Source organism: Peromyscus leucopus, chromosome 1 (assembly GCF_004664715.2).
Source record: "Peromyscus leucopus breed LL Stock chromosome 1, UCI_PerLeu_2.1, whole genome shotgun sequence".
NCBI lineage: Eukaryota > Metazoa > Chordata > Mammalia > Rodentia > Cricetidae > Peromyscus > Peromyscus leucopus.
Genome location: NC_051063.1, coordinates 176,627,574 through 176,639,863, shown reverse-complemented (window position 1 = coordinate 176,639,863; position 12,290 = coordinate 176,627,574). Strand labels below are relative to the sequence as shown.

The 12,290-nt window shown below is 54.2% G+C and overlaps 1 protein-coding gene across 1 annotated transcript in view; it reads right to left on the bottom strand.

Annotated features, from left to right (window-relative positions):
* Window positions 1–2,825: 2,825 nt before the first annotated feature.
* The window catches only part of Bicra (BRD4 interacting chromatin remodeling complex associated protein), a 28,176-nt gene continuing 18,711 nt past the window's right edge, over window positions 2,826–12,290 (bottom strand). The window contains 10 exon segments of the mRNA XM_028854910.2: window positions 2,826–4,737; window positions 7,252–7,354; window positions 7,521–7,615; window positions 7,804–7,952; window positions 8,997–9,058; window positions 10,832–10,941; window positions 11,176–11,356; window positions 11,525–11,805; window positions 11,808–11,882; window positions 11,885–12,164. Coding sequence (XP_028710743.2) covers window positions 3,620–4,737; window positions 7,252–7,354; window positions 7,521–7,615; window positions 7,804–7,952; window positions 8,997–9,058; window positions 10,832–10,941; window positions 11,176–11,356; window positions 11,525–11,805; window positions 11,808–11,882; window positions 11,885–12,164 — 2,454 coding nt within the window. The 3' untranslated portion in view covers window positions 2,826–3,619.

Below are 12,290 nucleotides of genomic sequence, written 5' to 3'. Positions count from 1 at the left end.
CGCACGTGTAGTCCTTGGTTCGAGCTGTGCCTGGTCCTCCAGTGTTTGGCTCCCTCCCGGTCTGTCTCTTAGTAAACAAGTAGACAGTACCTGCAGCAGGTATACCAATCATTTATCCTGTGCATTCTTATATTTTCCAACACTAGTGAGACCAAGGCAGGAGGATGGTACATTTGAAGCCAACTTGGACTATTTGGTGGGATCCTGTCTTAAAAACATAATTGTAGCCGGGCAGTGGTGGTGCACGCCTTTAGTCCCAGCACTTGGGAGGCAGAGACAGGCGGATCTCTGTGAGTTCGAGGCCAGCCTGGACTACCAAGAGAGTTCCAGATAAGGTGCAAAGCTACACAGAGAAACCCTGTCTCGAAAAACAAAACAAAAGCAAAACAAAAACCATAATTGTAACAACAGTAATTTTAAAAATCTAAGTGTATGGGCCTGCCTTTAATCCCATTATTCGGGAGGCAGAGGCAGGCAGATCTCTATGATTTGAAGCCAGCCTGATGTACATAGCAAATTCCAGGCCAGCCAAAGCTGCACAGTCAGACCCTGGGTCAAAAACAAACAAACAAACAAAAACTTGAGTGCATGTGGCTTAGTTGGCAGAGTGCCCATCCAGGATGCATGAAGCCCTGGGTTCCATTCTCCAGCACAGGACACACCCAGCATCGTGGTGCACGCTTGCACTCTCAGACCGGTTCACACTGCGGTACTATACATTACACGGCATGTTTTATTTTGGCCTTCTAAAATAGGTTCTCCTAGCTAGGCGGTGGTGGCGCACACCTTTAATCCCAGTACTCAGTAGGCAGAAGCAGGCAAATCTCTGTGAGTTCAAGGCAAGCCTGGCCTCCAGTCCCAGGACAGCCCTAGCTACACAGAGAAACACTATCTCAAAAATAGCAAAATAAAATGAAATACAGTCCCCTGAAGCAGCCCAAATTAGCCCTAATGATCCTCCTGCCTCAGCCTCCCACATGCTGGGGAGTCTACCCATACCTAGCAAGCAAACAGCTGCTTTTCTGAAAATGGTGCCCACCACACCACCAGGCACCGACCACAAGAATGGCACCATCTAACTGGCTCACTGTTGTCGTCCAGTGCCCAGGGGTTATTTTTATTTTTGTATGTGGTTTATGCCTGTATGCACGAGTGTGTGTGGCATGGGCAGAAGCCAGAGGAAGGCATGTGTCCTTCTCTATCAATCCCCGGGCTTTGTGCCCTTGTTACCCTAGCTGGAGTAAGATGGAATAAGAGCTTTGAGCTAACACTTGGCTTTTTTTTTTGTGAGTTCTGGGGTGCAGGACTCAGGTCTTTGTTTGCACAGTATGAACTCTCATCCACAATCCACGGTACTGTATCTGCAATGTCTGCAGGCTTTTTTTTTTTTTTTTTTTTGAGACTGGGTCTCACACAGTCCAGTATGTAGCAGAGGGTGACCTTAAACTTTGGGTCCTCTTGCCTTTGTCCAGAGTTCTGGAATTACAGGCATGTACCACCATGCCCAGTTTATAAGATGCCAGGGATGGAACCCAGGGCCTCCTGCATACATAACCAAGGTTTTGTTTTTTCAATTTTTATGTATTTATTTAAATTCATAAGTCATTTCAATTTTATGTGTATGTTTGTGTGCCACGTGCATGCAATGCCCCCAGAGGCCAGAAGATGTCAGATACCCTGGGACTGGAGTTACATATGGCCATAAGCCACCAAGTGGGAGATGGGGAGCAAACCCAGGTCCTCTGGAAGAGCAGCCAGTGCTTTTAACTGCTGAGCCATCTCTCCAACCCTTATTTATGTGTGCTTGGAGACAGGGTCTTGCATAGCCCAGGCTGACCTTGGTCTCCCCAAGTAATTAGAATAGCTTTGAACTTCTGATTCTCCAGCTTCCACCTCCCAAACGCAGGGATGACAGGCATGTGCCACCACACCCCTAAGTGTCTTTAAGATTTGTTTTAGGTGTGTGCTGTGCCCATGTGAATTTAATGTGTAATGTGTGCAGGAACCCAAGGAGACCAGAAGAGGGCACCAGATCCCTAGACATGGAGTTACAGGCAGTTACGAGCCCCTATATACAGCTGCTGGGAACCAAACTCTTTTCTTTTTATTTTATGTGCTTTGGTGTTTTGTTGTGAGTGTCGGGTCTCCTGGAACTGGAATTACACAGAGTTGTGAGCCGCCATGTGGGTGCTGGGAATTGAACCCAGGTCCTCTGGAAGAGCAGCCAGTGCTCTTAACCAGAGCCATCTCTCCAGTAAGCACTCTTAACCACGGAGCCGTCTCTGCAGCCCCATAAATGTCTGTGAAGGGCAAACTGTCTAAAACAAGGTGCTGCCTGGGTGGTTGAGAACACTGACCCTAGACTGCTAGGGTCCCAATCCGACATGTTCCCCAGGGCAATGGTTCAGAGCATTTTCAAGTAAAGCCCACACTACATACATGGGGAGAGTAAGAACAGACAGTATTGGTTTCAGAAGCAGGGACTTCCAAATTACCTTCTAATTAACAAAAAACAAAACAAAACAAACCCTTACATTTATTTGTGTGTGGGCGTGTATGCCCCTGTACGTACGTGGTGGTCAGAGAACGTGTGGGAATCAGTTCTTTCCTTCTCATGTTAAGTCCCAGCGATAAAATGCGAGTCCTGGAAAGTCCTGCACCTATTGAACTACCTCATGACCCCACAGGGCTTAGAACATGGCCTAGGACCCAGTGGACACTCACCCAACATATTAAACTCCTCTCTGTTGGCTTGGTTCCCAACCCACCAATACCATTCCCCAAATAAAACACCCAAAAGCAACAGGGGCCGGAGGGGGCCTGAATACAGTTTAAAAAAAAAAGGATTGGTTTTTAATTTACAAGAGTTCTAGATGTACAGAATTCTCCCTTAAAAAAATCGTTATACACAATAAATACAGTACAAAAAAAAAAAAAAACTTTATCTTACAGTACTAGTTTTGTCTCCGAGATTTCAAAACGTGGCATGGTGGGTTGGAGGCAAGAATACAGGGAAGACGCTTGGGAGGAGGAAGGAAGACCCCGTGTCTTGTTCCTCTGGAGGGATGGGGGTGGTGGGGATCTCTCTTACTCTCTCGTGCATGCACACACACAGAATGGCTCAGGTGTGTGCACGTTATGGATGGGACGCAGATACTTTGGGACACTGGCTTGAGTCCTTGTTTCCTAATTTTCCAGGCTCTGTGGGGAACGCGAAGGGAGCGGAGCATGTCTGAAGGTCTCTCACAGCTCTGAGCGCCCTGGACAGTGATCCATAAAGCCAATCAGACAAGGCCTGGTATTCAGATGTTACCAGTGTGCCAACCCAGTAGCCCAGTCCTGGGAAACACTCACTCTTATCCCCTGGCCTGTCCTGTGCCAGGGGGGGAACATTGTACATTACAGCCCCCCTTCCCCTAGAAAGCCCACGCCCCATCCCAACTCTCTAGCCAATGTGGAAGCAGGAGGGTGGGGAGGCCTTTGTGACTCAAATAACTTAGGCAAGAATTGTCAGGGGAACTGGTTTAGTGTCCCCTTAGAGGTGGAAGTCGGCTGCCAGGCTGCTCCCCTGGAGGTGGGGTTGGGGGCACCCAACAGGGGCCGCAGGAGCAGCCCAGTGTTATCTGTTCAACGTCCTGGCACCGAGGCCACCGTTGTGACTGGAGGGCGGAAAGGCGTCTGGCCTGTGCAGGGGCGCTGGGGATGTGGGGGTGCCGGGTGTGGGCCCTGTGTGGGGGTATGGGGCTGAAGGTGTCCGGCCAGGGGCCTGCTGCAGGTTAAGGATGCTGTCGATGGCGCTCTGCAAATGTTCAGTGAGCGTATCGTCCTGCGGACTGTCACTAGAGAAGCTGGCCTGGTCCACGTCAGGGGACTCAGACTTGCGTCGTTTGGCCGGGGGCAGCGCGGGTGCTTCCCAGCTGGGTTCGGTGGCGCCCTGGCTGGTGGCAGAGGCTGGGGTTTCTTGGGGTGGTGGGCCGCCCTTCAGAACACGCTGATACAGTTCGTCCTCCACGGCAGCCAGCTCACGGATCAGCCCGCTGGTGGCCTCGTCCACCTTGGCAGGCAGTGGGGTCGGGCTGTTCGTACCCCGCGGCCGTCCCTGCGCACCCTCGGCAGCACCTTGGTCGCCCACGTTCTCACGGTAGGTCTTGCGCAATGGTAGGCGTGGGCAGGGCGCAGGCACTGTGGATTTGCGTGCTGCAGGCGGGGGATGGTCCAGAGTGCCATTCATCTGCGCCTGCGTGGCAGGAGGAGGTGGGGGTGGGGCCGGGCGCGGCGGAGGCTCCGCCCCTTTCGCAGGTGCAGGCGCAGGCGCAGGCAAGGGCTGGTGCACCGGGTCCAGTGCGGTGTTGTGCACCACCTTGCTGAGGCCGGCCTCCTGCTTGATCTTGAGCTTGAGGCCGATGCGGCTGCGGGCCTCATAGGTCTTGATGGGTGGCCGGTTGCGGGAGGGCATGGGGCCATCCTCATCTGCGTCCAAGGAGGAGGCGGCAGAGGATGAGGATGAGGATGAGGACGTTGATGACAAGGAAGATGATGCCCGAGCCCAGGTCACTGAAGGGGAGCCGCCAGCCCCGCCGTGTCGGATCACTAGCTTGGTGGGCAGGTGGGGAGGGGGCTGGGCCGAGGTTCCGGATGTGGAAGATGAGGATGATGGGCCATGGCTGGGGAGCCGGTGACCCTCGGAAGACACTGGGACAGGGAAGCCGAGGGAGCGGGAGGAAGACACGTACTCGTCTGTGGAGTTGGAACAAAGAAAACCCTCAGGGTTAGTAGCTAAGCTGAGAGAGGTACTTAGGCATTGAATATCTTATGGCCTGGTCCAGGGAGAGTCTAAACCAATGGTTCTCAATGTGTGGGTCACAACCCCTTTAGGAGTCTCATATCAGTAGCAAAATTAGGTTATGAAGTAGCAATGAAAATAACTGTATGGCTGGGGGTCACCCCCACATGAGGAAGTGTATTATGGAGTCACAGCATTGGGGAGGTTGAGACGTCCTGGTCTAGACCAAGCAGATTCTTGGGTCATCCCATTCTGCAGGATCCCTTTATCAAGGACTCCCAAACCCTCCCTAAAACTCCCAGGCAGGGTGTAGTGGCCTATATCTGTCATTTTGGCTATTCAGGAGGCTAAGGCAAGAGGATCTGGAGTACAAAGGCCAGCCTAGGTACTTAGTGAGACTCTGTCTCTAAAAAAGTGGAGCTAAAAACAACAAAACAAAACAGGATTGGGGTGTGGCTCAGTGGTAGAGCCCCTGCCTAGAATCCACCAGTGAGGGGCTGGGGGCGTGGCTCAGTGGTAGAGTCCCTGCCTAGAATCCCCCAGTGAGGGGCTGGGGTGTGGCTCAGTGGTAGAGCCCCTGCCTAGAATCCCCCAGTGAGGGGCTGGGGTGTGGCTCAGTGGTAGAGCCCCTGCCTAGAATCCCCCAGTGAGGGGCTGGGGTGTGGTTCAGTGGTAGAGCCCCTGCCTAGAATCCCCCAGTGAGGGGCTGGGGGTGTGGCTCAGTGGTAAAGCCCCTGCCTAGAGTCCCCCAGTGAGGGGCTGGGGTGTGACTCAGTGGTAGAGTCCCTGCCTAGAATCCCCCAGTGAAGGGCTGGGGTGTGACTCAGTGGTAGAGTCCCTGCCTAGAATCCCCCAGTGAGGGGCTGGGGTGTGATTGAGTGGTAGAGCCCCTGCCTAGAATCCCCCAGTGAGGGGCTGGGGGCGTGGCTCAGTAGTACAGCCCTAGCCTAGCATGCTCCCAGCCCTGAGTTTAAACACTAGCACCTCAAAAACAAACAAACAAATGCTGCAAGTTATTTCCTTGTTTTCTTTTCTTTTTTAAAGTTTTTGTTTTGTTTTTAAGGTTTGTTTATTTATTATGTATACAATGTTCTGTCTGCATGTATCCCTGCCTGCCAGAAGAGGGCACGAGATCTCATTACGGATGATTGTGAGCCACCACGCGGTTGCCAGGAACTGAACTCGGGACCTCTGGAAGAGCAGCCAGTGCTCTTAACTTCTGAGCCATTTCTCCAGCCCTCCTTGTTTTCTTATAGAGATAAGGCACGCCCATGGTCCCTGGCTGGATGCTTATAGCTTTGGTTTATCTCATGCTGCCCATCAAAATCGTTACAGAAAGTCTCGTGTGTGATCACAGGGTCCTTCCCGGGGCCACTAGGGACGCTCAGAAGACACATGTAGGCATCACATTGCCTTCCTAAAGGCAGAAAGCTCCAGAACATACCTCAAAGGGATTCAGAAAGATTATACACTAGTGACTCCTGTGAGTACATAAAAAGGTCCAGGGCTGGGGTAGGGGAAGCAGAACGGTGCATTTTTTTCAAGAGAATAATGGTATCTGAATGTGAGAGAATGCTTCAGGGGGACTTTGGAAAAGCAGGGGCTGCGGTGTGGTGCCATGCTTTTTTGAAGAAAGGATAAGGTTTGTAAGATGCTTAAAGTGCAAAAAGCAAGCGGGAAGCTGGTTCTTAGGGTGGCGCAGGCACAGAGTGGACGCAGAGTGGGTGTGGCCGGAGCCTCGCCTGCGCCTGCGTGTGCGCCTCAGCCCCTGGGCTTCTCCCCTGCGCTTGCATCGCTAGGCTGGCAGGAAAGCCCCTCCTCTGGTTTTTCCCAATCACTGGGCAAGCTTTAGTGAAACATTTCACTATTAGGATAAGAATTTGTACCGTATCAAGCTGGTGAAAGAATATGCTGGCCGTACTTTCAGGAGAGGAGGCTAAAATCTTTTTAGATTATGGATTAGCCTTTAGAAAAAAGTCTGCCGTAAATCAAAGAGTGAAGAGGAAGATGGAATAGGAATCTCACTCCCACAACTTAATAAAACATAGCTCTCTGAACAGATGAGGATAGGTCTCTTCTGTATCCCAGAATCTAATCAATATTTATAAGTATAATTCAGCTATCATTTGGCTTAAAAGGGCTTATTGGGACATGTTATCATTTTTACTATTTTCTACAGAGGAAAAAAAAAAAAAGAAAAGAAAAAGAAAAGCCCTTCCTCCTCCCTTCTAGAGTGGAAACTCTCAGAGAGCTACTACAAGGGAGGCAGGAGGGGAGCCCCCTGGTGGCGAAGAAGGGTAACATCGCCCAACGCAATCCTACATTTTGATTTTGATTTGTTTTCAGACTATATTCAAATTCACAGAGACCCTCCTGCCTTTGCCTCCATGTGCACCTCCACGTCAGGCTGATTGGCAAGGTGCATGGCAGGTGCGGGATGCCGGCCCCACCCTCCCCGCCCCTCTCACCAGGCTTCTCCTTGGCGAGCTGCTTATCCAAGGCAAGGGTGGTCTTCTCCTCCTGAATGAACATTCGGTCGATCATAACCATCTCCGCGGAAGGACTGACTCTCTGTGGTGGGATGAGATAAAGGACACGTGACAAAGCAAGTTGGGGAAGAGATGAAACTGGCAGGATGTGATTGGTCCTCTCAGACCATCTACCTCCCTCCCACCCTCCCGCCCATCCCTGTCCTGTTCACAGCAGGGCAGGGACCCCAACGGCTTCAGAATCCTACCCTGGACTCTTCCAGAAGCAAGAGCCGGTATTTATTGAGCATGGCCTGGGTGCGTTTGAGGAGCTGTGTGGAGACAGTCTCAAATTCTTCATCCACTGAAAGAAGAAAAGCCACACAGGTCGGGAGGTGGGTTGGGGGATGAGTAGACGAGACGGCACAGGGCACCCGTGGCCGAGTGCGACGTGTTCACCCTACTCCATGCTCTGCGGTCTGAACGCTAAGGGCTGGCGGCTGAGCCGAGGGCATTTGGGGACACGGGAGGAGAGCCGAGGGGAGGCCTTACCTTTGTGGTAGTCGTTGGGGGAGGGGAGGGCACCCTGGTAGACGTGGTAGGGCAGGAGGCGATGGAGGGCGTCCTCGAAGGAGGGGAAGGCTGTCTTGTAATCGGGGTGCAGGACGGAACCCTGATGTTTGTGCAGATGCTCCAGGAAGCTGGTGGTAAGGGTTAGACCACATACACAGAGCTGGGGGTGAGGGCCAGAGAAACTGATCCTGGACCTCAGCCCCGGGCTAGAGCTCGGGCGCCAACCTGGCTCCCTGCATTCTGATGGTCTCACGGCTTCCCTGGCCATGGACCAAAGTTAACAGGTGACCGAAGGGCATCCAAAGGAGAAAGCGAGGGGTTGAGAGTTAGGTGGGAACTTTAAGGTCCTTGCTGTTCTGTCTCCCGCCACCAGGGGGCAGGACCTCTCCACTTCCTCTGGCCTAAGAAAAACGTGTAGGAGCGAGATTGCCTAGGAGGGTCTAAGTGCCTGCTCTATTTCAAAGTTGTGGGTTTTTTTTTTTTTTTTTTTTTTTTTTTTTACAGAATTCCTACTACAGTAGGTTGGGTTTCCCCATCACATGATCATGTCCCCCACCAGACAAGTCTGGAAGACCAGCCCTCGGGCACCATGGGGCAGACCCACGTACTCCTCCAAGTTCTCAAAATAGCCTGCCTGCCCTCACCCAACAGGTAGCCATCTCACCACCTATTCAGTTCACCTGACTCCCTCAAAATATTGTTCCCCATCTTCCCTGACCCTCAAACTTCTTTAAAAAGAGATTTATTATGTATAGTGTTCTGCCTGCATGTCTGCCCTCACACCAGAAGAGGGCGCAAGATCTCACCATAGATGGTTGTGAGCCACCATGTGGTTGCTGGGAATTGAACTCAGGACCTCTGGAAGAGCAGTCAGTGCTCTTAACCTCTGAGCCATCTCTCTCCAGCCCCCTGACCCTCAAACTTACATGCACTCTTAACCCAGTGGTCCATCTGAAAACCCCTGGCTTCTAGTCACCCATTCACTTTCTGCCTGGCTCTTCCCCGCCACATTTGACAGCCCTGACATCAACAGCCTGCCCATGTCCCCCACTGACCTCACTTCCACCATTCCCTCAGAAGAAGGGAAACTGAGGTCAAGAGGGAATGCCCACCACTAGGGAGAGTTGGAGCTGGGACTTGTGGAGTGGTCGGGGCAGGTGGCTGTCACTCACCAGGCTTCTTTGCTGGGTTGCAGCTGGGGCTGTTTCTTCAGGCTACACAACTTGCTGTCATACTGCGGAAGGAGGAAAGGTGAGTGACAGGTGCTACTAGGAGGAAGCCTTCTCTGTCTCCTCAGACTATGGTCCCCCCTCTAGCCAAGGACAGAGATGGTAAATGGAGCTGGCCCGCAGCTACAGCATCCCCGCCCATCAAGAGAAACCTGGCAAGGAAAGTCAGGTGAGGTCTCATTATGCTTGACACAGCCTAAGTCACCTGAGAAAAGCAACCTCAACTGACGTCTGCCCTTTGGGGATTATCTTAACTGATACAAGAGAACCCAGCCTTTTGTGGGCAGCAGCATTCCTAGACAGGTGGTCCTAAGCTCTGTGAGAAAGCTAGCCTGGAGAGAAAATGAGCCAGTGAATGACCGCGCCCATGAGTGAGCCAGTCAGGAACGTTCCTCCAGTGGCATCAGTTCCTGCCCTTCAGTTGACTTTCGCTCAATGACGGACAGTGACTGGAAGTGTAAGACAAATAAACCTTCCCTCCCTTAAGCTGCTTTTGATTACAATCTTTTGTTTTGGTTTGGTTTTGGGAGACAGGGTTTCTCTGTGTAGCTCTGGCTGTCCTGGAACTCACTCTGTAGACCAGGCTGGCCTTGAACTCACAGAGATCCACCTGCCTCTGCCTCCTGAGTGCTGGGATTAAAGGTGTGCACCAGCACCGCCCGGCTTGTTACAGTCTTATTATCATAGCAACAGATAGCAAACTGGACAATCTGTAAACCCAGCAGCTGGGAGGCACAGGTGGGACCCCATTCAAGGACAGCCTCAGCTACAGAGACACCCTCACCCCCCACCACCAAGGAGGAAGAGGCAGGTGGGTTGTCTGTGAGTTTACAGCCAGTCTTGGATAGAGACCATTTCAAAAACCAAAGAGGGAAGGAGGTAGGTGTCTATGAGTTCAAGGCCAGCCTGGTTTACATAGTGAATTCCAGACCAGTCAGGGCCCTGCCTCAAATAAAACAGAGAGAGAAGACAAAAAAGCAGGGAGACAGGGAGACGGGGAGGGAGGGAGGAAACAAATCTGGGAGATGTGGCCTAGGCTGTGGGAGAAGACTATTATATTAACAAGCAGGTCCAAGCCCTTGGTGGTCTCCACCTGTGTCCCCTCCGCGCCAGCCCAGGGCAGGTCTCCTCTGGTGGCCTTTGGAGTTCACCATGCTTAATATCCTTCCTCGTCTCCTCTCTCCCTCCAGTGAATCTAGTTTTCATAAAGTTAGTTTGAGATAATGGGTCTGCCTAAACTTCTTTACCACGACAGGGACCAAGGCCAGAGGTTTGTGCAAGCCAATGCTCCGTCCTCAAGCCGCACCCCCAGCCTCTCAACTGAGAGACTCTAGGCAGGGGCTCTACCACTGAGCCACACTCCCAGCCCCTCACTGGGGGATTCTAGGCAGGGGCTCTACCACTGAGCCACACCCCAGCCCCTCACTGGGGGATTCTAGGCAGGGGCTCTACCACTGAGCCACACCCCCAGCCCCTCACTGGGGGATTCTAGGCAGGGGCTCCACCACGGAGCCACACCCCAGCCCCTCACTGGGGGATTCTAGGCAGGGGCTCCACCACGGAGCCACACCCCAGCCCCTCACTGGGGGGACTCTAGGCAGGCGCTGTACCACTGAGCCATGGCCTTAGCCCACATCTAAACCACTGTATTGGTGGCCCACACACCCCTGCCCCTAGCTAGCTCTTCTCGCACCTTAGCTGCCCCTGCATAGTGTCCCATGTCCATCTCTCTCTCACCAGCTCATTCTTCGATCCCTAGTTACCCCGATGTTCCTTACCTGCAGTGCTGGGGACTTCCCGGGCCCGGACACAGCAGCTTTGGCCACACTCAGGGTTGGAAGGTTGCTGGCAAAAGCTTTGTTTTCGGCAGGAAGTAGAGGGGGGAGGCCTAGGGTGGAGCAAGGAAGGGAGAGGACCCAGGGGGTCACCAGCATGAAGGCCCTTCCTCCACTGTGAGCACCCTTCCCCTCCCACAGGCCTCCCACCAATGCCTCGGTCCTGAGACCTGGGTCGTCTGCCTTCCTTCCTCCGCCCGGCGGCAGCGGTGCCAGGAGGGTGGGGCAGCAGCCTGGACTCCGCTACGCCCGCCGACCCCTTTGCTGAGGCAGGCTCCTCTCCCTACCTGTGGTGGCCATAGGCGTGGAGGCTGGAGCATGGCTGGAGGCGGCAGGAGTCCCAGGCGGCGCCTGTCCGCTGCCTAGCACAGAGGCAGGAGGACTGGAGAGGGGCCCCAGGGTAGTAGACGTCTGTGGGGTGGCGGGGGTGCCCCCAGCCTTATTCTGGAGGATAATCCCAGATGGTACCTGAGGAAGGACAGGTGGCTGAGGGGTGGGGCGTGGGATCGAAGTGGGGGTGGCCAGATGCACCCGGAAACATAGTGGGCAGGGCAGGGCAGGGCAGGGCGGGGCGGGGCGGGGCAGGGCAGGGCAGGGGGCCAGTTTGGGAAGTTAGGTGTCCCTACTGATCGTTACCTGGTGGAATCTTTCCAGAAGTGCTTTTGGCTGGGGCAGCGCTGGAAAGGGGGCAGTTACCATCTGGAAGGTCCGAGGTGGTGGAGGAGGAGGGGGCGCTGTGGGCTCAGGGACCATGTGGAGGGCTGGTGGCGGAGTGGGGGACTTATGGGGTCCCTGGCCCGGTGGGAACTGGAGCTGGAAGTCAGGGGGTGTGGGGACTGGCACCCTGGTGGAAGGCTCAGAGGAGGAGGCCACAGTGGAGGAGGGGGTCGAGGCAGGAGGGAGGTGGGGGGCCGGGGCAGTGGGCCCTCAGGGGGCTGGGATGGGGGTCGCAGAGGGGTCTGGGGTGGGCCTGGGGCCGTGGGGCTGGGGTGCCGGCTGGTGGTGGAGCACCCAATTGATTCTGGATCACAAAGATACCAGGCAGAGTTGGGGGACCCTGGGGCTGAGGGCAGGGGTGCAGGTTGGACTCCAAGGGTGGGCAGGTCAGGCTCTGGGGCTGGGATGGAGGGCGCGAGTGGGGTCTTGAGGGCGGGCGGGAAGGGGGCCTGGCAGGGTGTGGGGAGGGCATGTGGGGACTGTCTCCCAGGGGGGCCTGGTGAGGTAGTGATGGGGAGGAGGCGGGGCCCGGGGCTTTAAGTGGAGCAGCTGCAGGGATCTGTGCAGAAAAAGGGGGACAGAGACAGACTCAGATCGGCCTTGGCTTCCACCTTCCCAAGACACTGTATCCACAGCCACCCTTCACCCAGACCTCAACCATCCCACCCAAAGCTCCATTCCCTGC